Source organism: Leptinotarsa decemlineata, unplaced genomic scaffold (assembly GCF_025532065.1).
Source record: "Leptinotarsa decemlineata unplaced genomic scaffold, Ldec_3_MD MMD2_tig00026354_RagTag_RagTag, whole genome shotgun sequence".
NCBI classification, from domain to species: Eukaryota; Metazoa; Arthropoda; class Insecta; order Coleoptera; family Chrysomelidae; genus Leptinotarsa; species Leptinotarsa decemlineata.
The window spans coordinates 9,257,455-9,282,052 of NW_027412702.1; the positions used below are offsets into that span (position 1 = coordinate 9,257,455).

Genomic DNA, 24,598 nt, shown 5'->3' on the forward strand with positions numbered 1-24,598 from the left:
CTAACTCAATTTTGTTTTCGACACTGAACAAAGTGACCAAGCCTCTGTCACCGTAGTGGAACCCGTTCAGCAAAACCCACATTAAAGCTGCAGAGATTATCTTACACACGTGGCTACAAGGGTCCTTCTTCAACAACATTGTAGACCTCGGTTTATCAAAGCACCTGACCCTTGATCTCCTCAAATCGAATGGTCTGAAATCGAAAAATGAGAGGTGCCAGGTTAGATTTTCGTAGTCGTATTCGATGGATACACAGTTTCATTCACCACCCTCAGGCTGATAATTAAGATATTCGTTATGTAGTTATGACCTCCGGGTGAGACGAATATCATCCGAAAAGGATGATATTCGTCTTAGTGAGAAGCCATTAGTGAGAAGCCTTAGGAGAAAAAAAATAAAGAAGAATAATCAATTATTCTTCTCAGAGTTTTCTAACTCATCTCAGAAAAAAACTGAACGGTAGAACTGGAACCTCTGGCATTGCACCAGAACTGCAACACTCTTCTTGATGGGGTTTTCACCAACTCTCTTGATTGGATGAGAGTGAGTATTGATAATTTTTCATTCTGTATACAGTTGAAGATAAAATTCACCAAAAAGAAAAATCAAAGACTAATAAATTTAATATATTTAAAGGTAACAACATATTTAAAAAGCTTTAATGATTATGGGAAAGTTCAGAGACAACTTTCTAATCGAACAAACTGTATAGTTATCAAAAATAAACTTACTGCGAGTATTAATTTTTTAATTTGAGAAGTAACAAATATTTTTGCATCCAAACTTTGACGAATGTATCGTTTCATACATTTATCGGAATCAATTCTGGAAGTTCTCTAAGGGTTTTTTGACTTATTGTTAGTGTAGTTACGTAAATAAACTTAATGGAGAAATTTTCTGTAACCATAGCAAATTATTCACGGATTTGTGAATGATGTAAACCTCGCTGAATGGCTTCTGATCTTGCAGCATTAATGTGAAACGTAATGAGATTTAATTCGTGTGGCTTCTGTTTCAAAGAGACCTTGAAAATGTTCTGTTCTAAAGTGGAGCTTATAATAGCGGAGTTTTACGAGTACGGTTTTATTGTTTGTTTGCCGCAGGGCCATTCTGGTTCATATTAGAAGGTCATACATATTCAACATTTGACTGTAGCCTCTGAACCGACATAGTAAATATAATCTTATATGAGGTATTAGGAGTTGGGTTTTCATCAGAAAATAATATTGAGGAATGATAAAAAATGACAAAAAAACCGAAGAAAACTACGTTACGATTGTCAGAGTCCACAATCGTCTTCAGCTGATAACTGACTGTTGGAGACTATTTATAAACCACTCGAGTGATTGTGCCCTTACCTCTCTCCTCTCGGTTTTTCAGATTAGTGCACCGCTAGCACACTAGCCTGGCTGAATGTGTCGTTTAACTATATGCAGCTTCTTTAAACCTTTTCTTGAACCAATGTTTCTCCCTGGATGATTCAAATATGATCCACTATTCTCGATGTACTGGTTTCTCCTCGCCTAGTTTTTTCTTGTGCTCGTCAATACGGACATGTGTTCTGAAGCAGGTCTAATGTGGTACCCAACTTTTGTTATCCTCTCCGAGAGTCCCCTGACATAAGAAAGAGAAAGTATTTGTGACGACTTCTGTGTTCCTGTGGGGCTCTTAACTTGACATCACCTTTCGGAATCATTCTGTTGAAGAGTTTTGCTGATGTGGTCTAGTTCAAGACTTACTTCCTGTTAAAAAGCCTTAATGCACGCGCAATGAGCATCTTCAGATTTCTCTCTTGGTTGGATTCGTAACTCAGATACTGTCCTGTGTGATATGATATTCTGCATACAGATAACTCCCATTTATTTTCAGTCCTCTATCTAGAAACACTCATTTATTGCAGGCTTACTTCTCCATTGTGAATGTTTCGTAATAACATGAATCTAAATAATAAGCGAACTTCAGTCTACTTCTCCATCTTGATACAAAAATGTGGGATTCTTCCAAAGATGGAGAAAGAGACACCCAAACACTTTCCCAAAAATTATTCTCTCCTAAAAATTAATACTTTCAATTCAATTGACCTATTTTTTTACCTCTTCAGGCACTTCGACGCAGCAACCACGAATTACTCCTGGAAAAATTGTATTGAAAAGGAGTCAGAGATGACTAAGTTTCTACATATTTAAAAAAATCATCACCAGATAGTAATTATCGATTCAGTGAAATCGCATCCTGCTTTCATTTCAACTGGAGTGCCATAGTGTTCCTGGTCCTATTATTCTTCATTTCATTCATGAGTGATATCGATTTTCATGTCCAAATAGTAGCAGAAAATAATATATAACAGACTGCAACAGATGGAGATTCGTTTCTGATATGGTGGTGGACGGACGTACCGATAACGATCGTCCACAAAGAAGGTAACGCGGACGCCATTGTTGTAGATGGAACTCAGATTATGTTGTGATTGTTCGCCGTTATAGAACGGGCCAGCTTTAAAATAAATATCAGCATTAGTGTAAACTTGAGTTGTAGTGTTTAAAGATAAATAGCACGCTCATTCACGCCGGTTAGAGGCCGGGGTGGACCGGATGTCCACCTGGGAGTGCTAAAGTGAAATTTTAATTAATACCTTCTCCAATTCAAGCTAGTTGGAGGCCGGGGTGGACCGGATGTCCACGTGGGAATAGGTTTGCATCAATTATATCTTTACTGAAGAAGATGAAAAAGTTTAAATTGTTTTTATAATAAAAAAGTTCGTCAAAAAAGGGGTGGCAGCTTTCCTTCCAGCCAGGCCGCTGCACCCTCCCCGACGAAGCTCCTGAAAATTTTGATATGGGGAGCAACGTCCAGAGAGAGAGAGACTACAACAGCTGCAAATAAAATTGTAGAAAAATACTCTAACTGGTTAACTGGTAAAAAGTAAAAAAGAAGGTCTTCATGAGTTTTCAACAGAAAAATATCACTTTCTCCCCCACTCAAGATCAATCATAAATATGTAGAGCAAGTAGAACAATTTCAGTACCTAGACTTAACAATCGACCAAAAATCAACCTGGGAAGCAGTCTTTGGACTAGTGGGTACAGTTCTTATCGTCATATGGCCTTGCTTGATGTGCCCAGTTGGCTTAAATTACAGAGAATAATGAAAGAACAAATTAATTTACTTAACAATATTCACTCTACCATGTATGTATATTCTAAATTATAATTTTGAACATAAAAAAAATCAATCTCACTATGTGAGAAACAATATGATGTATACATGAATATAAATCCGCTCAGTTAATTAAATACATTTTGCCTATGAGCCGATGAGCTCTAGGGCAGGTGTCTACAAGTTATCAAGGTGTCGTCGGCTACAAAAATATCAATGAAATACTTGTCAATCTGAGAACTTATAATATGACTACCGAATTATCTTTTAGTAATTACTTTTTACTCTATTGAGGAATTTCTACTGAAAACTGAATTTTATTTAATATTCAATATGCACATATTTTTAGGAAAGAAAGTTATTGGCTTTCTACTACTCCATCTTGATACAAAAAAATGTGGGAATCTTCCAAAGAAAGGAAGTAAGTAATCAATTTTAAAATAAGTAACTCTATACATGGATGTTTAGATCATGCAAAGAAGTAACTTTCAGACACAGTTTGGAATACAAACTGAGTATATGATAGTGTCTTCTGTATAATTCAGTGTTCACATAAAAAAAAGTATTTGTTTCGAAAAAATTATTCTTTCGATGTTTATATGAAAGTAGCTGTTTCAGGAGGGCTTTTTCTTCCAGTTATTTCTTTACATGATCTACACATCCATGTATAGAGTTAATAATTTTAAAATTGATTACTTCCTTCCTCTCTTTGGAAGATTCCCACATTTTTTTATCAGGATGGAGTAGTGGAAAGCCAAAATCTTTCTTTCCTAAAAATAAGTCACTCTTAAAAATATAACCCTTTCAATATAAACACATATTTATAATTTTATGTTTTGTTGTTCTATTCTATTCTGTTATATTCCATACAATACTATCTATTCTGCTGATGAGGTGCTGCAGAAATGTGTCCATTTCCACGTCTTCATGAAAGTCACTTGGTCAATTGGTTTTTTAGTATTAAAAGAAAGACAATTCTATACTATTTTCATACGATAGTTGAATCATCGGCACATATTGTAAACCTACCTAATGTCAGATCATAAATTGAGTAGGTACCGAGAACCGGGCCTTATAGACTGCATTTTAAGTTTTTCTATATTCTTCAATTGACATTAGTTCTCAATAATTGTAACATAATGACACTTATTGTAGTTTTTATTTTTCCAGATCCATCAATTGGGGCGTGCATTTTCAATGTCAATATTTACATCCTCGGGATATAAATACCTAGTCCAACACCTGGGAGATTCTGTAAATTATGCAACCGGTATCCTTTTTTTACATTCGTCATCCAGAAATTGAATGTCACGATTGTAGAAAAATTATGTATGGGAGGCTTGTCCGAGAATAGAATTTTTATCAAAGATACCTCCTTCGAGGAGGAGTGAAAGATCTATTTTCGGCATCCAACGGCAATATAAATACTTTAACCAGTAAATCGAGAGTGGCATATTTATTACGGGGTTAGGATTCGACGCGTCAAGCAAAGATTCATTTGTTCACGCAACCGTATAAATAAAGATAATCAAAACACGATGTTCGTCAACAGTTTTACTAGAAATATGTGTGCATGTTTGTATATAGTGTAGACATTGTGGTTAGAGAATAAGTAACAATTTTGGTTGTTATTTGTGTCCAAAATTATAAAAATAGACTGAAATTGCTCAAACCCGCCGACCGATCATAGTTATTCTTTTGCTAAAGCTTGATGAGAATGGTATAAATAGTTATAGTAGTTGTTAAATAGTCACCACAAGTGGTTTCCTCATCTTTATTGATGATATCAAGAAATGTGGCAAATCTTTTAGATGCAGATGATCTGAAAATATTTTCTAAAATTCAGTCACGTAACGATTGTCAAAATATCCAAAATTTTGAACACAACAGATTAACCCTATACTTGAAAAGGTGTTCAGTAATACTCGCAGTGATGTTTAACAGTAAACTAAGCTTTAATTCAGATTGCGAATAGATCATAAAAAAATGTAGCACAAAGTTTAGGCATCATCAGCAGAACTCTCGAACACTTTTTATCAATTTACTTTGATTATACAGGGTGTTCCTTAAACACATGCTAATATTTAAGGAGGTAATTCTTAGGCCCATTTTAAGGAAAAAACGCCCTATGGACGTATGTCCTAAACGCCTTAACTTTTGAGATACAGGGTGGCAAAGTTTTCAAAAATAATCAGTTTTTTAATAATAACTGAGATAATTCAGTAGACATCTTTGGCATATTTGGTACATATGTTCCATGCCTCAAGGCGCATTTTCTGATGTACAATTTTCTTAATTTTCTCTGCCAGTGGCGTACGTACGAGTTTTGAAATGTATATTTTTGGCGAAAAAAATACTACGCCACTGCTTTATCTTGAATTAAAAATTATTTTTAAAATCTCCATACATTTTTGATCACATTTGATTTGCTGGGTTTTCTTTGTCCGACGCATGGTTTTCGCTCAAAAAATTAAAAATCGCTTTACTTAAGGATAAATTCCTTAAAAATCTGATGCGGTATCGTGCATCGACTGAAAGCAAACTAAGAGATCAGATTTGTTGCAAAATAATTGAGGATCTAAAAGGTATTTGTTTGTTGTCAGATGCACTGTTCTCAATTAAAATTACGTCATAACGCAGCGCCGCTTAATAATTTTTGAAAACATAAATATAGTTATCCTGATGTGTAGCAGAATTTATTTACTGCACCTCTTGGAAATATGGAGTTTGTCGATATGTGATTTCTTTTAAAGATTAAAAGCAGAAAAAACAGCGTACCCACCATAACAATAAAAAACGAATTCTCTGTATGTACAAACGTCAGTAGCTAATATTGATGTTGGTTTAAAGTAAGGTGTTGGTGTTAAAAACTGTCACAGCGCGTTTTGATTGATTTTGAAGTGTTATTGAAGTTATTTTGGTAGTCCGCTGTTTTTCTGAATATCAGTAAATATGGTAAATTATACGAATGCGGAAATGGCGCAAATGCATTACGTATATGGCCTTGCCGATGGTAATGCAACAGAAGCCAGGCGCATTTATCAGGAAAGATATCCTAATCGTGCCTCACCAGATAGCCGAACCTTTTCAAATATTCATCGTCGACTTGGGGAAACTGGTAGTTTCAAGAAAGAGACTCCGGAAGGTAAACCTCGTGTAGTAAGAACTCCTGAAATTGAGGAAGCGGTGCTGCAAGAAATTGAGGAACATTCTGAGACGAGTACGAGGAAGATCGCTAGAACTCTGGATATTTGTCATCAAATTGTTTGGCGTATTTTGGTTGATTTTTTGTTATACCCATACCATATTTCAAGAGTGCAGGCATTACTCCCCAGAGATTTTCCACAGTGTGTGAACTTCAGTCAGTGGTATCTACAAAGTATTGCACTAAATCCGCAGTTTGAGACACAAATTTTGTTCACAGACGAAGCAAATTTTTGTCGGAATGCCATTCAAAATTTCCATAACAATCATGTATGGGCTGAAGAAAATCCCCATGCAATAACCGAAACCCATTTCCAACACCAAATTTCGGTTAATGTATGGGCAGGAATTATAGGTGATCATCTAATAGGCCCATTTTTTCTACCAGGACGCCTTGATGGTCGTTCTTATTTACACTTTCTCGAAGAAGACTTACCTGGGTTATTGGAAGATGTGCCACTTGCGTTAAGGAATCGAATATGGTACATGCACGATGGCGCCTCTGCTCATTTCAGTGTAATTGTCCGAAACCATTCAAATACAGTTTATCCTAATCGTTGGATAGGTCGCGGAGGACCTCAGCAATGGCCAGCAAGATCCCCCGATCTCAACAGTTTAGATTTTTTTTATGGGGTCACCTTAAAACTCTTATGTATAAAACTCCCGTTAAAACTTTAGAAGATTTAAGAGAGCGAATAGTTGCCTCGTGTGAAACTATACGAAATACGCCGGGAATATTTGAACGGGTGCGTAATTCCATGCGTAGAAGGGCGGAAGCATGCATACTAAGTGCAGGTGGCCACTTCCAACAATTTTTATAATCAGTTTTGGTATTATTACTAATTAACAAATTTGTGCTATTCGTTTAGACTTACTGTCACAAAATAAAATAAAACTCATTTTTGTGAAAAATTTATTTTTTTGCAGATTATGTTTTCAAATATTATTAGGGAATTGGTAATGCGTTATGAAGCAATTTTCAGATTCTCATTCATTTTAGAATTGATCTAATTTCTTAATTTGCTTTCTGTCGATTTTCATTTTTTTGAGTGAAAATCATGCGTCGGACAAAGAAATACCAGGAGATCAAATTTTCTCAAAAATAAATGAGGATTTTAAAAATGATTTTATTTTGAAAAGAAAGCATTGGCGTAGTACTTTTTCCCCAGAAATATTCAATGCGAAACCCGTAGGGATGCCACTGTTTGAAAAAATACAAACTTGTGTACATCAGAAAATGCGCCTTGAGGCATGGAACATATGTACCAAATATGCCAAAGATGTCTACAAAATTATCTCAGTTATTATTAAAAAATTGATTATTTTTGAAAACTTTGCCACCCTGTATCTCAAAAGTTAAGGCGTTTAGGACATACGTCCATAGGAAGTTTTTTTCTTAAAATGGGTCTAAGAATTACCTCCTTAAATATTAGCATGTGTTTAAGGAACACCCTGTATATGCCATAGGCTGAGATTTGCTACTTTCATGTAAAATACACGTTGAAACCTTTACAAATTTAATTTAGAAAGAGTTCACAATCGATTCAAAAAATTCAATCCAGAATGAATGGAACAAACAAATTAGTAAATATCAATCTGTCGCGAGAATCACTAAACATTTCTACTGCAAAGCAAAGAATCAGTTGATCTAGTTTTTATATCTGAAATCATTAATAATTTTTATGATGTTTTAACGTCCTCTTTGAAAGTACCAAGAGCTGGAATTTTCTGGAAGTATTTATATTTTGTTCTGAAATCGATATTTTTGTCACTCCCTTAATTTGAACACAAAACGAAATAAATTATTCCTATATATTATTCATTAACGAAAATACGTCGCGTTTTAATGAAGCTTCGCTGTTTGTTTTGAAAAAAAATGTTACCAGTTTTCATGATACCCTTGTTCGAAAAAATAATTCCCATTTATAGGAAAAATAGTCGACAACAAACTAGTACTCATACCATCCTGTATAGCTATATTCAAATAACGTTTTTAAAACTTTTTGCGTTTCAAATGTTTTCATAGTATTGGATGTACGCTATACAATACCCTTACCGTTCATCAAGTCTTGAAGAGAACACGACGAAGGTCCTCCAAAAACCTGAAGCCCTTCTGCCACATCTATATGGCTTACCAAAAACCCACAGAGAAAATGCGTTATCAAGACCTATCGTGAATGCCATATAGGTTCATCCGCTTACGAGCTGGTCAAATATTTGACGACCGCTCAGAGTAATTTATTAAAGACCTGGATTGGAGATATGAAGTTAGGTCCAGGGGACATACTAGTGAGCTTCGACTTGGTCTCCTTGGTCACAATGGCTCCGGTCAAGGACACGATGCGGCCAATTGGTCAAGTATTCCCAGAAGATATATCCGCCATTTTAGCTCATTGTTTATCAGCAACTTATTTTCAGTGGGATGGGGTTTTTAAGAACAAACAAGTCAAGTCTGGTGGTGACGAACTTTTTCATGGAAAATTTCGAACAACGGGCCTTAGAGCAGTAGTAGTAAAGCAAGATGATGAAGAGACACTAAACGATTTTCTATTATATCTAAACTCCCTCCACCCAAAATTATAAATCACAATGGAACGAGAAACCCAAAGGACTATAGCGTTCTTGGATGTTCTTGTGAACAGACGCGAAGATAGTACATTGGGCCAGTGTACAGAAAAACAACACACACAGACAGGTACCTAAATAAAAACTCTAATATGAGAATCTCCGTGAGAAACTCGATCACCTGACAAATATCTTCAAAGGGAATGGGTTCAGTCAAGTAGAATTCAAGCGGGCGATACGACCTAGAAGAGAGAACGCAAAGTATCCCCAACTAGGCTCGTTAAGGGAAAAGAGTTACGTCCCTGAATGTTATAGACCAAATTGGGATAATTTTAGAGAAACACGACGTGTTTCAGCAACACTCCAGGCAACACTCGGGATATACCGGATCCCTTGTAGCTGCGGGTCGGACTACGTTGGAGCAACGAAAAGAAGTATAGGTACCCGTATCTCTGAACACAAGTGAAATTGTCGACCCGGACTAACACAAAAATCAGCTGTAGCCGCACATGCTTACAAAGAAGGCACTCACATTATTTCATTCGAAGATATACAAATACTCGATAAAACTCAGAATGACTATCCAATAATACATGGTGTAACTAAATAAGTGTAAAACATTTAAGGAGGTGATTCCTCACCGAAAATAAGATAGGATCTTTCATATAAAGAAATTCCATTGGAGAATCCCTTGTTAAGATACAGCCCCTGAAAGGAGGTACATAAAATGTGTATAACAACTTTTTTCACAAGCACTAAAAAAGTTACAATATTGAAGTTAACCACACGTTTTGTACTACCAAAAAGACATTTAGCCAGAAATTTATTTGGTTTACCCCATGGTTGTAAGGGGTGGAAAACGCAACCCCTAAAATTTATTTCCAATGTTACTTTTTGTCTTATTATTTGTTTACCATTTAAAAATTTATTTCCGATAGCATGTTTCATTCTAAACAAAAAATGTCTCTTGGGTTTTTTCCCAAAATAAACATCGTCATAAATGCGAAAATACGAAACTAATCTATCTAGTAGGTCGCTATTAGCGATAGTGACAATTAAATTGGTATAACGCTGTCAGTTTGTGAATTTTCGAAATTGAATTAATACTAATTGTGTAATGTTGTTCTGTTCTTAATTTGTTACTTTAATAATTCACTTGTTATTAAAATGGCATACACAAATGCGGAAATGGCTGATATGCATTATGTTTACGGTCTGTCGCAGGGGAATGGGTTAGAAGCTTCTAGAAGATATGCTGAAATGTACCCTCAACGGCAGCATCCTTCACATAGAATATTTGCTCGGCTTCATCAACAATTACGAGAATATGGTTCATTCGTACAAAAGAACATAGGATTGTGGTCGCCATCGAGAAGTACGAACACCACAGCTTGAGGAAGCAGTACTTAATTTGATTGAAGAACAACCTACTACCAGTACTAGAAAGATTGCTTTCCAGCTAAATGTTGATCATATGACGGTATTTCGAATTTTAAAGGAACAACTCTCATACCCTTTCTTTTCGAACCTCTTGAATTTTGCAATTGGATGCTGGAAATGATTAGAAGAAATTGTGACTTTCTGAAGACGATATAATTCACAGACGAATGTAGTTTTTCTCGGGACAAGATTATTAATTTTCATAATTACCACATATGGGCTGATGAAAACCCTCACGCCATCAAGAACAGTTTTCTCTAAACGTATGGCTCGGAGTTATTGGGGATGATTTAATTGGGCCTCATTTTGCAGCTCCTCGATTAAATGGTGAGGCATACGTTCATTTTTTGAGAGAAGTGCATCCAGTACTGCTGGAGGAAGTTCCTTTGGGCGTCAGAAGGGATATGTTTTTTATGCATGATGGGGCTCCCGCCCATTTTAGTCAAGTAGCACGTCAGCATTTAACTGAAACATATGCAAATCAGTGGATAGGTCGAGGAGGACCACAGAACTGGCCCGCTCGATCCCCGGATCTCAATCCTCTCGATTTCTCTATTTGGGGCCATTTACAGCATTTGGTTTATCGTACTCCTGTTCGCGATGTAGAGGACTTAAGAAACCGCATCATCGATGCGTGCAGGGTAATCAGAGAGAGTCCAGGAATATTTGAGCGAATACGTGGCTCAATGCGCCGACGTCTAGACGCATGCGTAATGTCTGAAGGTAGACGTATTCAACATTTACTATGATTTCTTCATGTTGTGTATTTTGTTATTAATACATTAGTTTTGTTTATTACCCCTTAATCGTTTAATGCAGGTACTAACTACAAAATAACAATAAATCCAGTTCGCATTTATGACGATGTATTTCTGTAGTTGTTCGTAAAATAATTTTTACTATCGGCTATCGGAAATAAATTTTTAAATGGTAAACAAATAATAAAGCAAAAAGTTACATTGGAAATAAATTTTAGGGGTTGCGTTTTCCACCCCTTGCAATCATGGGATAAACCAAATAAATTTCTGGCTAAGTGTCTTTTTGGTAGTACAAAACGTCAGGTTATTTTCAATATTGTAACTTTTTCAGTGCTTGTGAAAAAAATTGTTATACAAATTTTATGTACCCCCTTTAAGGGGCTGTATCTTAACAAGGGATGATCCAATGAAATTTCTTTACATGAAAGATCCTATCTTTTTTTCGATGAGGAATCACCTCCTTAAATGTTTTACACTTATTCATTTACACTCTGTATATAGAGAGGCAATAGAAATTCGGGAACACAGAGATAATTTCAATAGAAAGGCTAGAGGCAATGAAAATTAGTAAAATCTGAATACCTACTTATCCTTACAAAAACAAGGCCATTCAATTCAATTAAGACAAACGAAGCTACGCCCACCAATGATGGTATAAAACCTAAGACAAATTCCAATATTGTAGTTTCTGCGTTGAAAACAATTCGAGCTCTTCGACCGTTTCTTTGATAATGTCTACTGCAGTACTAGACACAAACCACGTTCATTATTATAGGTGATATTTGGAATTCTATAAAACTAATATAACTAATATACAGTGCATCCCATTTAAAACGAGCCACCATGCATAACTTTTGGCACAATGATTTTCAGAAAAAATAAAAAACACGTCAATAACTGGATCTATTAACAATAAAGAGCATAACCGTTCAGGAGTTGTCAACGATGAAGCTATTTGTACTGCAGTTTTAGGGCACCTTGGACTAATGGAAAATTCGCAATCTCTTACTAAGTTATCTCGAGAATCAGGAATCAGTCGTACGAATGTTTTCATCCATATAAAATTAGACTCGTTCATGAATTGAACGAAGATGATTTCCATAGACGTATCGAGTTTTGTAAAAGCCTCACTGAACGTGTCAACTTGCATCAGAATTTCTTGTATAAAAAATATTTTTCGGATATATGTACGTTTAGTTTGAATGGAGAGGTAAATAATCAAAATTGTCGATATTGGAGTGATACGAATCCTTATTTATACCGTCAAGTTCATATCCAACGACCTCAAAAACTGAATGTTTGGGCAGGAATTTTAGGTGACCACATCATAGGACCTTTTTTATCGATGATGATTTGAATAGTGAAAAATATTTGGATATGTTGAAGAATTGAATAATACCGTGCATCAATAGGGCAATTGAGGAGGATATAAATTTAATCGAAAACGAAATAGTTTTTCAGCAGTATGGTGCACCTCCTCATTATGCAGCTCTAGTGCGAAAATTTTGGGATACTCATTTTTTCCTAGTCGCTGGATTGGCAGAAGAGGTCCTACATAATGGCCACCAAAGTTTCCGGATCTCACTCCTGTAGATTTATCTCTATGGAGTCATTTGAAGTCTAAAGTGTATGAGATATAATCAACATTAGAAGATTTAAGGGAGAATATCATTAGGTATTTCAGAGAAATAACTCCCGAGATTCTCAACCATGTGGAGGCGGCAATGGAAATTCGTTTGTACCATTGTATGGAAGTTGGTGGAAACGTTTTTGACCATTTACAATAGAAAAATTTTTCCTTTTCATTGTCCAGTCATCAGATTTTGATTCAAGAATTAATAAAAAATCTCTATTTCTGATTTATTGTTTCCATATTTTCCTCTAGAACGAATATTTCAAAATGTGGCCTCCTGTATAATTGATGACATGTTTTTTTATTTTTCCTTCAAATCATTGTTTTAAAAGTTATTCAGGGTGGCTCGTTTTCAACTCAAATAATTTGTAGCTCCCGAACCATAAGCTTCAGACCATATGTTTCATACTTTGTTGAAATCTGCTCATCATGGAGCATCTAATAATGCGAAATACTATAGGGTGATTAAAAAAGATGGTGTCATGCTCTGGGGGTGCGATAGGGGAATTAATATCAAATGTGAATATGTCAAAATGTGTCCCCCTGTATACTATTGTTGACGTGTTTTTTATTTTTCCTGAAAATCATTGTACCAAAAGTTATTCATGATGGCTCTTTTTAAATGAAATGCACTGTATAAGTTATGTTTAATTTAAACCTATGAGCGATATTCGAAATTCTCAGCACATTGCTTATGAAGTCACTACACGGGACACTTATTCTTAAAATTTGGTAATGAATCTTGCAATCTTGCTGTCCATTCCAATTCATCTTCCTCTCCAATCCATCTACTTGTTCAACACAATGTGATGTAACTGTCTTCAAGTAGCTGAGTGACTATGTAGTTAATAGTTGTATCAACAAGTTTAAAATGTATTTGTCTAACGAAGTTATCATATTACTATTTACTAGTTACTATTACATGTACCTACAAAAAGATTTCAACATGGTTTCAAACCCGGACATTCTTGCCATTTCCATAATTCACTTTTCTAAAAGTAGCATCTTTCAAAAAACAAACAATGACTTGCATGCCTACTGTACAAGAAGTGCTAAAGTACCTAATATCCACCTGAAGCAATGTAACAAACTACTAATTGAAAAGCAAACAGCTAGCTAAAAAACATATGTTCTGTTTGACCTACTTACTAACGGACTTACCATCGGAGTCGTCGTCATACCACACGGTGAAATCCCTCTTTCCCAGCTCCTCCAGACACTTGAGACAGAAAGTGTGGAGACACGGAAGCACCCTGGGGTCAGCGTACTGCCTCTTACACATCGGGCATTTCAGCTTCGTCTCCTCTGACTGCACCCCGATGACGCTCTTCGCTCTGGGAGCGACAACTGCCTGCTTCTTCGGTTGGTGAGGCGTCGATTTGGACCTGTCGTGGTGTGTCTTTTTGGGGGACTCAATGGAGCGCCTTTTGGCCGCAGTCGCTTCGTGGCTCTTCTTTCTCGAGAAGCTGCCGAAGATGTAGGATATGCGATCGATGTCCATCATTGCAGCTGCGAAGGAAAAATGTGTTTCATGTCTTGATTCGTGATTCGCCATACAATAGCATCTTCGGGGGTCACAATACAGTATTGTGAGAAAAATCGAATATGAAGATAATACCAAAAATTTTCTGAACTTGTTGAGTGGTTATGAAAAAAATATTGTTCTGAAACTCTTGCAGGGCATTCAGAACGTACCTCCATTTTATGTCACTGATCCAAATTTATAACCCTGAAGGAGTACACTTCATTTGTACATAAGTTTTATCTAGGTACAACTGATCAAGGTACAAGTAAAAAATGTTATACTTGCACGAATTGAGAAAGTTTACAATAGCATGTCCTAGGCCAATATTCAATTTCCCTTAGCTTATTTCCATGCCTCAATGAAAATCACAGTGAATTTATGACCTCTCATTACGAAATGTACCGCAGGCGTAAATGTTGAACGTAAAACATCGCTTGTATTTATAGTTGGTATAAATAGAACAATTTAGCAATGATTTAATTAAATCGAAACCAGCAATCAGTCATGCGAGTGTTTGTTTATTTTTAAACAGCAACCCTCTTGTAAACATGGACTTGCTGTTAAGGGGGTAATTATAAACGGTCTAAATGGCAGTATTGAAAAGAGCTATTTTTGGAGTGTTTTGAATAATTTGAAGCAAATGTTTCGCTAAACGGAGGTTGAAACACGTGTTTTTGTTTTATTCATGACTATATCGGGTTTAAACGGATAAGGAAATGGTGATGGAGTGTTCCCCTAGAGATATTTTTAAACTTTTCAGTCAAAACATTGACTCAGACTATCCAGCCTTATATAGATAGATCTTATTTCAAAAAAATATTTTATATCAACTGCTTCAAATGAAAAGAAAATATTTTTAGGGTAGAATGGTATTTGGGAAAAACGTTTTTACTTTCTACTCATCAGTTATTATATAAAAAACAAAAAAATGTATTCAAAATGTTTCATTTAACTTTTTTTTTCTGTGCAGCTAGGAAATATCAACAATTCTTGGAAAATGTGTGTGTGTGAATCTAAAGTCCGGGTTGAACCACGTCTACTATTTTTAGATGCTCGACGTTTCGATTTTGGAGACATTTTCAGTAACCTCACCTCACGGATATGCGAGGCCTTTTAAAGCGGGAAGGGTAGTCGATAGCGTAGTCTACCGCGGCCCTGTCTAAAAGATTTTCATGAGTTTAGGCAGATTTAGATCTTGTCTCCTGAGGCGTACATCATGACAGATTTGAACAACGTTTTATTAAATAAAACTTTGTTCTCGAGACTTAACTTGCTTTATAAATTACATCTTATAATTTGATCTTCACAAACTTGATTTCCATATTCTGATTCTGTCAGAAAGTAGGTATTGAAAAAATATTGTATGGATATATACTGAGCGGTTAAGAAGTTATGCCAAAATGATATCAAAAGTTGATCTATTTAACTATCCCTATTTTCAATGAAAACTTCGAGGATGTTTTGATGATGTTCAAAAAATCTACGAACACAATCTTTCCTTTCAATAATTGATGAAAACAGGAAAAAGTTGAGAGTAAATATAAAATTCAAATATAAAATTCAAATAATATAAAATACAAGTTTGCAAAGAAAACGAAATATTATGACATGAAATTAAAATTAAATAAAAAAGGCTTCAAACAATAAGTGAAATAACAACCATATGCAAAAAATAAAAATAAAGGAAACAAAAATGAAGTTGTTGAGATAAATGAAGAAAAAAATGCAAAAAATAAAAAAAACGTCAAGACGTTTCAATTGTTGGTATCCACAATAGTTTTCGTAGATTTCAAATCTGTTAACCTGTAACATATGGAATCTCAGTTCACTAGGCTATGTATTTATTCCACAGTTTCAGTCACCACCTGATAATGCTAACTTGGTTAGCGAAACGCGCGTTAAAAGACGGTGCTTTCGTTGTTCATTAAGATTCTCAACTCATATACATTTTTTGTCAACAAGATTTTTTAGGGACATCTCTGAGATATGCAAGGGATATTCTTTTGTTGTTAGGAAATATTCTATCTCGAGTATGGCTTACCCTGGATTCACTAGCATAACAAAAAAAACGAACCGAAACCGTGAACGATAACGGAAAAGTATATGGACGCTGCTGACGCACGCCGTCTTAACGCTGTCCCATTCCCCGACGGACTGGATCATCTCTGTTCTATTCTATTTATTTTCCTTTGCGCGGCAGCTACATAAATTCACGTGGAGTGGATGTGATATACGGGGCGATGCCATAGTGACACTTCTCGTCATCATTTCTTGCAAATGGGACGTTAAATGCGAGACGAAGAAAAAAAGGACTGTAGAGAATGCTCGCACGCGTTTTTGGCTTCGAACAAAAAAAAAGTGGGTATTGAATTCGTTCTTTTGTTGGCGATTCGGGACGGTTTCTTTGAAGATAATGCGCGAACAGAAGTGACGTTTCTGGCGAAGAGTCTAAGATGAATTTCCTCCGAGGACATATCAAAAAGTATTCGGAGGCATGTGATTTTTTTTTAAAAAAACCGACCAGTGGTAAAGTCCGGGATCGAATTTTCGAACGTTCATAACATAAGGTTAAGTGGAAGAGCAATTGAATGATGACTTGTCATCATGTAAATTGAACTTCGCCTTTTATCTTCATATAATAAATGAACTGTACATGATTAATTTGCTTTAAATGTATTAGAAGATAATAAAGACGATATCATCATTATTATTATTGTTAATAATATTATTAATAAAAGAGATGCCCATACAAGCACTTTTCCCGAAAACCAGAACTGCGATAACTTTCCCAGCGCAATAACTTTCCCGGCGCACGTTTCACCAACCAAGTTGGCGTCTTCCGCTGTTCATAGTTCTCTTGCCATACTTGGATATTTCCAGACTTTCGAAAGTATCGGAAAATCTAGACAGATAATTTTCATTTATTCTATGGCCGTTCTCTAAGGCGTATTGATTTTTCTGGTCCCCGAAATAGTATATGTGCTGTGTTTTTTCTGAAACGAGTTTTAATAGCTGGCTTAGTCAGACCGATATATTTTTTGTCATAGTCCTCACAGTGTATTTCATATAATCTCTGACAATATATTTTCCAACATCTTCTCTTCTCAACATCTGTTACAGTGGGCAAGAAGTTTGGAAGACTATTTTCACATTCAACCTTTTAAAAATAAGATCTAATCTGTAACTATATCTTGGTTCATCAGGAAGGACAATTGACTTTGAATTAAGGTCTTTTTAAAAAGTCGAAGATTCACGAAGTTTCTCCCGGTATTTACGATTCCCAAAACTTACCTGCCATATTTGAAGAATACCCGTTGCTTTCAGCTATGTCCCTGATGAAATTAGTGAAACTAAAAATGTACCCATGCCTAGTCATTCACAGATCACAACAAACGATGGTGTGATCTGCAGACCCCTCTTTCCCAATGGGATCGATACTGGCCCCCCTCAGATCAAATAGAAAATCCCTAGTTCCTGTCAGTACACCAAACGATTACCAATATTCATTACCAAAAAACGTATATAATTCGAAGAAATCGAACCTAAATTACTGACTACAATATCAACTTACTAGCTTTTACATGCGCGAAGTTATTCTACTCCCGCCCAAAAATTAGGCTTTCCGACGTCAGCATGCTTAGATAAATTTGAATATATAATGGTATACTAAGCACATATACATTTTGAAGAAAAATCATCAGTAGTACACTCATCAGTGTAAATCGCTCCATTTAAATTGAGCGAACGAAGCGAAGTATGAAGCTCCAAGTTTGAATTAACTAATTAATTTAATTGAGAAATTACATAGAAAATTAAAACCAAACTCTCCAACTTAAATGACTAAAATCTACGAGGCCTCCACTCTCGTCCAACAGCCCTTCCAATCGTCCACAACAATCACGCTACCTGCAACAAAATGGGGACCCAGCCGGCCCACTAGAGACTCCTGTTACCGACCGCGATTTCTCTTATTCACTGTTACAAAATACAATACAGTATATGAATATGTTTTTATCTTTAGTGCAATCTCTAATCTCTAATGCAACTATATTTAATTCGTACTCAATTGTATTTGTTTTATAAATAAAATTCAATAAAACAGTTGTTAAAAGTGATTTTTCCACACCGCTAAGTCACTTTTGTGGACTATATTACATTTATCGATTCGTTTCATGTGATTGTTAATAAAAATAAATATTCAATCTTGTTTATTTACTTCTTTGTCTATTCTAACAAAATAGTGTTTTGACAAAGTCATAGGGGCCCCATTATCCTATTATGCCCAGGGCCTCGAATAGGATAAAGACGGCCCTGGTGATCTGAGCAGTCATTGATTGCGTCTTGCAGTTAAAACCACTTTGCCAGTGAATGTAATAAACGGTAATTGCTGAATCCAACTACTGGATAAAATTAACTTATTTCACTGAATGTTCGTCAACTGATAATTACGTTTACAATAAAACTTGAAAACTTGTTGGGAAAGAAAAATACTGATCAATAAAAAGAGTTTACTCTAATAGTGCTAATCGTACATTTTATTACACTAATGCATATGCCGTTTTTTTTCATGATTACTTAGTTTGAAGGATAGAAATTCTGAAATAATTTACTGTTCAATGTATTCGCAATTGGCAACACTGGTGACACTTGAAGCTGTGTTTTTACATTGTTTACATCTGTCAAATATCTATGTTTACATATTTATACTTTTGCTACACCGGACTCAAAAATTTCTTACATTAACAAAATGACCAATAATCATTTAAATAATTCCAATTCCTCCAATATGGATGAAGATCCCGATCCTGAAAACGTAATAACATCCAGGGAATTCTTATACAAATTGATTATAAGGTAAGTAAGTAAACATAACCAAAACATTTATATCCTGAAAATTAAATGAATTTTTTTCTTCCAGCCAGCTATTCTACGACGGACACCAAAGTATAGGCACGACTCTACAACAGGCAGTAATGGCGGAACCTAATAACGCCCCCAGTGATCGATTATTCCACCTAGTACTAACTGGTCTGGAACACGAACCCAGCGTTAAGGATAGGCCCCGAAATACTCCGGTGGGAAATAACCACATCGGACCGGGACTTGGTAAATAAAACTGTATAAGCTAAGTCATTCAATAACTTGGAACTTTTTTGATAGATTTGGAGTTCGAAACAGAATCAAATGTACCCGCTCCAGAACCAGCTCTGTATGAAACTGCTTATGTAACCTCTCATAAGGGAAATTGCCGAGCGGGCTGTTTTTCGGCGGATGGACAACTAATTGCCACTGGGAGTGTGGACGCCAGTATTAAAATTCTCGATGTAGATAGGATGTTGGCAAAATCGGCACCAGACGAGATGGATCCTTCTAGAGGGGAACAGCAGGGGCATCCTGTTATCAGGACTCTGTATGATCACATGGAGGAAGTCACGTGTTTAGAGTTTCACCCGAAAGAGACTGTTTTGTGTTCAGGAAGTAAGGATAATACCATAAAATTGTTTGATATTTCCAAGGCAAGCGTTAAGAAGGCTTTCAAGACAATAACTGTGAGTATTTTCGTGTTTTATAATAACATTTGGTGTTTTTATAAAAAAGGTCATAAATATTTGTTTTTCCAAGGGAAATCATAGTAACCTCAACTGTACAATACACACTTTGGAGTTCTAAAAAATTTAATAATTCAGTACATCAAAACCGACTGTATTGTTATGCTTCTCAGTTTATTTGATATCAGTAAATTAGGAAGGTTATTAATAGATAGAATTCTAATCTCTGGTGTATAATCAATTTATTGAAAACACCTTTTCCACATCAAAACAAAAATATTGTCTCTCGTCGTGTGTTTCTCTAACCAATAGCTGTTTTCAGTCTTCTCATTAATCAGTAATGAACAAACTGGAACTCAACATCTGGATAATTGCTTTAATTTCAATAGCCCAAAAGTTTCTCAGCACCTAAGTGCTTAAAAGTAATATTCCATAAAATCATCCTACAACCACATTTCGAATATCGCCCAAATTCACTGAATTGCTTGGATTTTAATGAAATTGCTGCACTACAAAAATATAAAAATATAGTGAATTGTGCCAGATTAATTCCAAACTGGATACAATTTCTAAAATAGGTTTGAGAGGGTAAGATTTGTCAATATAGTTTTTAAAAAAATGCTTGTAGATAAATTAGATTTACAAAAAAAAATACAAGTTAACAAGATAAAATTCCAATCTTATAAGACTTGACTAAAATGCAAAGCCATGAGCTTTTACAAATTATAAACACATAGCTCACGTATTATATATATTCAAAGTTGACTAAAAGTTCGGGAGGTGACCACAAAAGTGTCTCTTTCTTCTTGGATAACTTCGAAAAATTGATCAATTTCATATAAAGGATGTTTGGTTAATATTTTCTTCAATAAGTTTTTGAATCTTCTAAATGGCAAGTTACCAATTTCTTGTATCATGTTGGAGTATATCCTTGTGAGCAACTTCATTCAACAAGTTTTGTTGAACAAGAAGCAGATTTTCATAGACAATAACTGAATATAGGGTCATTATTTTAAGTTTTACAAATATTGGTCGACACTTTTCATCATAATTGGCAGAGATTATGCTTCTTACTGCAGATTTTTGAATGACAAATATTCTATTAAGATGTACCTTTGATGCATTATTCCAATTGATTATACCATACCTAAGGACTGAATGAAATAGAGAATGATATGTTGCAAGTGCCGCACTTTGATTTACAATTTTTTTGATTCTTCTGATAGCAAAAACCGTCTTACTAAGTTTACTACACTTCTATATGGCTTACATTTTCAAAATGGTAACGTGTTACCAACTTATTTATAATAATCAAATCCATAACTACTGTACAAGAAACAGACAACAGATACATAAAGCTAGTCAGGTTCATCAACGTGAAAACTATCATTTTCAATGATTTGTAACATTTCATCAACACCAGAAATAATGTATAATCAGTAAAACATGTAAATTCTCAAATATATTCAGGTGTGATAGGTCATTAATGTAAAACAAAAAAATTGTTGGTCCAAGTCACTGTGAACATTCGTTCACAATCTTCAGCATAATTTATTTGGACAAGTGGAAACTCATTACAATATCTGACAAGAACAAAACAGGGTCTTCTGATATGTTTTCCATTAGTTCAGTTGCAATTTCGCATTTGTTAAGTACATTTTACATTTGTCGTTAGAAAATCCTGACGGAATTACCTGATAATTCATAACATCAAGTTAGGTACATGGGTAGTCAATGATAGTGGCTGTATATTGAGAAATACAGGTAATTTTATCAATATGCATGTGGAGATCAAATAACATTATAGGATTTTTCATATGATTAAATTCTTTGTTAACAAAATTAATATTGAAATCTTCGAAGTGGTTGGCAGTTTCCCACAGTATAATTTCTAATTTGTCTAAAAAGATATTGACATCAGTTGATGAGGTCGTATATATGCAAATTACATACACATTCAATCTTTTACTAACTAAAATCAACTATCCAAATTGATTCTCTTATAAGAAAGAGTACAAAACAAATTATGAGATATTGAGGGAAACTTGAGACAAAATGAACTATTTCATGCTCACATTTTCTCTGCGAGAGCTTATTAACGAATCATATGAATGTTGTGTTTTTTGTAATAGGGTTCATTCTATTGTTAAATATATTTCTGTGCTAGGAAGCAGAACCGATCCGAGCAATATCTTTCCATCCAGGAGGAGACCATCTGATCGTCGCCACAGATCACCCTGTCATCCGCCTCTATGACATGAATACCCTACAATGTTTCGTGTGTCCGTTCCCCAAACAGCAACACACTCAGACAGTGACTTATCTGAAGTGGTCTCGAGATGCGAAGATGTTCGCAACATGTAGCAAAGATGGCAATGTCAAACTTTGGGACGGGGTGTCCAACAGGTGCGTGAACACATTAATAAAGGCCCATGACGGGTTGGAAGTGTGTTCCGTGCAGTTTTCGAAGAATGGCAAGTACCTGCTCACTGCCGGAAAGAATTCTATATGTAAGCTGTGGGAGCTGTCGACTAGTCGGTGTTTGATTGCTTATACAGGTGAGATTTATAATAATATTATTAATAATATTCATCAACATCATTACAACTTTCTAAAATAGGGTAATGGATACATTAAGTTAATTTAAAAAATACGAGACGAAGATTTAGATTGTTTCATTTCCATCAGACGAAAAATATATTTATATGGAAAATAGTCACACTACAAAAAAACAAAAAAGCACAATCAACTTTCTTACTAAATCTAAATAGTATCAACTTTGTTAGTCTATATAGTCTTTGTTAGTATATATATATGTTAGTCTCAAATTTTACTTGACTAAAAACACACACATACTAAGCTCTGATATTACTGTTGCTGACAATTTGAGTATCTTGCACCTTTTAAAAAGAGAGTCCTAAACAAAGTTTCCTTTGGTACACAGGTGTATGCAGCAATTCACCCTTTATTTGCTATAGAAACTGCATTAGCTACATTAGAGTTACGCCAAATCGTTATCCCATACCTCAATCTGTTTTCAAAAAAGTACTTGATAAACCATAACTAATTGATTTGTATTCAAGGCATGCTTTAAATTTCAAAAAAGATACAATACAGAATGTGGACTAATGACAACAGCGTATCTACCAGTTCAGGAGTAATCTATAATCCTGAAAATTTCACGGAACTGGAACTGCAAATTTTTCATTTTTGAAGAGTCATATTTCTTCTGCCTTGAATGAAATCATATCATTCGAGATTTTCAGCACTAAGATACAAATTGTTGACACTGAAATACTCCTTAATTTTTTCTTTCTTGGTTGACAATGGCATTGACTTCCTGATATTATTTAATAAACTACATTGTTCCATATGTTTCAATCTCACTGCTACTATTTACTGAAAATGTAACGGTGAAATGTAGGCAACGTATTTATCATCACTGCCATTACTATCAATGTCATTAACATACAATATAAATAGTACATGAACCAAAATTGATCTCTCATTGATCTCTCATAGTCACGTTGGCTAACATGAAACACATTCACATACTAGCCAAATACTTCATATGGACATATTGAGTTCAGTTAAGAAAGATTGTACCCCCATATTTGCGTTGCCATGAGTTCTATAGCCGTCCAGTTTGTCCAAAAGTAAATTATGGCCAACACAGTCGAATTTCCTGCACAGGTAACATAAAACTGTTGTGGGACACTCAACCAGTCTCAACAATTTTTTCATTTCAATTCACAAAGAGCGATGTAACTTGACTCTGCAACTTGAAAACCATGCTTTGACTTACTGAGAATACAACAAACCTAATACAGAGGTTTACTCTCTGGTTAAGCTGTTGAATAAAATTTTCAAAAATTAAAAGTAAAATGATGACATAAAGATCACCAAGATTCCATTTTATATATCACTGTACAAGTTTAGCCACAAAAGTGGCTACATTCGTAATCGGTTTTGAATATAATAAAATAGTAACAAATTTGGTGTTGCCATATCTGTAACTTTATGTAGTCTAAATATGTACCCCCAGCATTTGGCAGGTATTACCTAAAACTCAAAAATTATATAGCTCAATTCCTGTATTATTTTTATTGCCTGTAGGAACAAGGTTTGATTTATTTCTCGTGAGATTACAATGTAGTTTCTATGTCTGAAGAGTTTGTCAGAGTCAGTCTATTTATAATAAAAAATAATTTTTTGGGAAAATACCTTTTTAGTTTCCATTGATGTACCTATATAAAATGGAAATCTAATCAGAATAGAATAGAATTTAATCGTCTTTTGAAGGAACAGACTTATTTTAAGCAACCATTATTTTTTTGATATAATATTATTTCACAGGGGCTGGCACAACGGGCAAACAAGAATACGAAGCTCAAGCGGTTTTCAACCACACGGAAGATTATGTATTATTCCCCGATGAGGCCACTACCTCTCTCTGTGCATGGAATTCCAGAAATGCTTCAAGGAAACAACTGATATCCTTAGGTCACAACGGAGCTGTCCGGCAAATAGCGCATTCCCCTACCCAGGCAGCGTTCTTGACTTGCTCTGATGATTTTAGGGCTCGGTTTTGGTATAGAAGAACCCCGACTCTGTAAATTCAGTTTGCATTCGATTCTTAGGTTCAAAGTGAAGGTTTTTCATTTTACAGAACGTAATTATGATTACTTTTTCTGGAACTCTTGTTTCTTTTTAATTTTATTCTTTGAAATAAATAATTTTCAATAAAAGTGTTATTTCTCATGTGTA

General features: G+C 35.1%; 2 protein-coding genes and 1 long non-coding RNA gene across 3 annotated transcripts in view; 2 read left to right on the forward strand and 1 right to left on the reverse strand.

The window, feature by feature from the left end:
• The window catches only part of LOC111506048 (E3 ubiquitin-protein ligase TRIM45), a 36,634-nt gene extending 20,175 nt beyond the window's left edge, over positions 1-16,459 (reverse strand). Inside the window, exons 1-2 of the mRNA XM_023160975.2 lie at positions 16,324-16,459; positions 13,919-14,266 (exon numbers count right to left, since the gene is read on the reverse strand). Coding sequence (XP_023016743.2) covers positions 13,919-14,261 — 343 coding nt within the window. The 5' untranslated portion in view covers positions 14,262-14,266; positions 16,324-16,459. The remainder of the gene's footprint in view (positions 1-13,918; positions 14,267-16,323) is intronic.
• On the forward strand, positions 28-4,829 carry LOC141486456 (uncharacterized). Its single transcript, XR_012467852.1, has 2 exons — positions 28-544; positions 4,328-4,829. It is a non-coding gene; the product is annotated as an uncharacterized lncRNA (long non-coding RNA).
• Positions 16,460-18,942: 2,483 nt separating the features above from the next.
• Positions 18,943-24,579, forward strand: CstF50 (cleavage stimulation factor subunit 1 Cst50). The gene is made up of 5 exons (XM_074184463.1): positions 18,943-19,136; positions 19,201-19,388; positions 19,443-19,831; positions 21,999-22,389; positions 24,188-24,579. The coding sequence occupies exons 1-5, from the start codon at positions 19,030-19,032 to the stop codon at positions 24,445-24,447; spliced, it is 1,335 nt and encodes a 444-aa protein (XP_074040564.1). The 5' UTR covers positions 18,943-19,029; the 3' UTR covers positions 24,448-24,579.
• Positions 24,580-24,598: the final 19 nt, after the last annotated feature.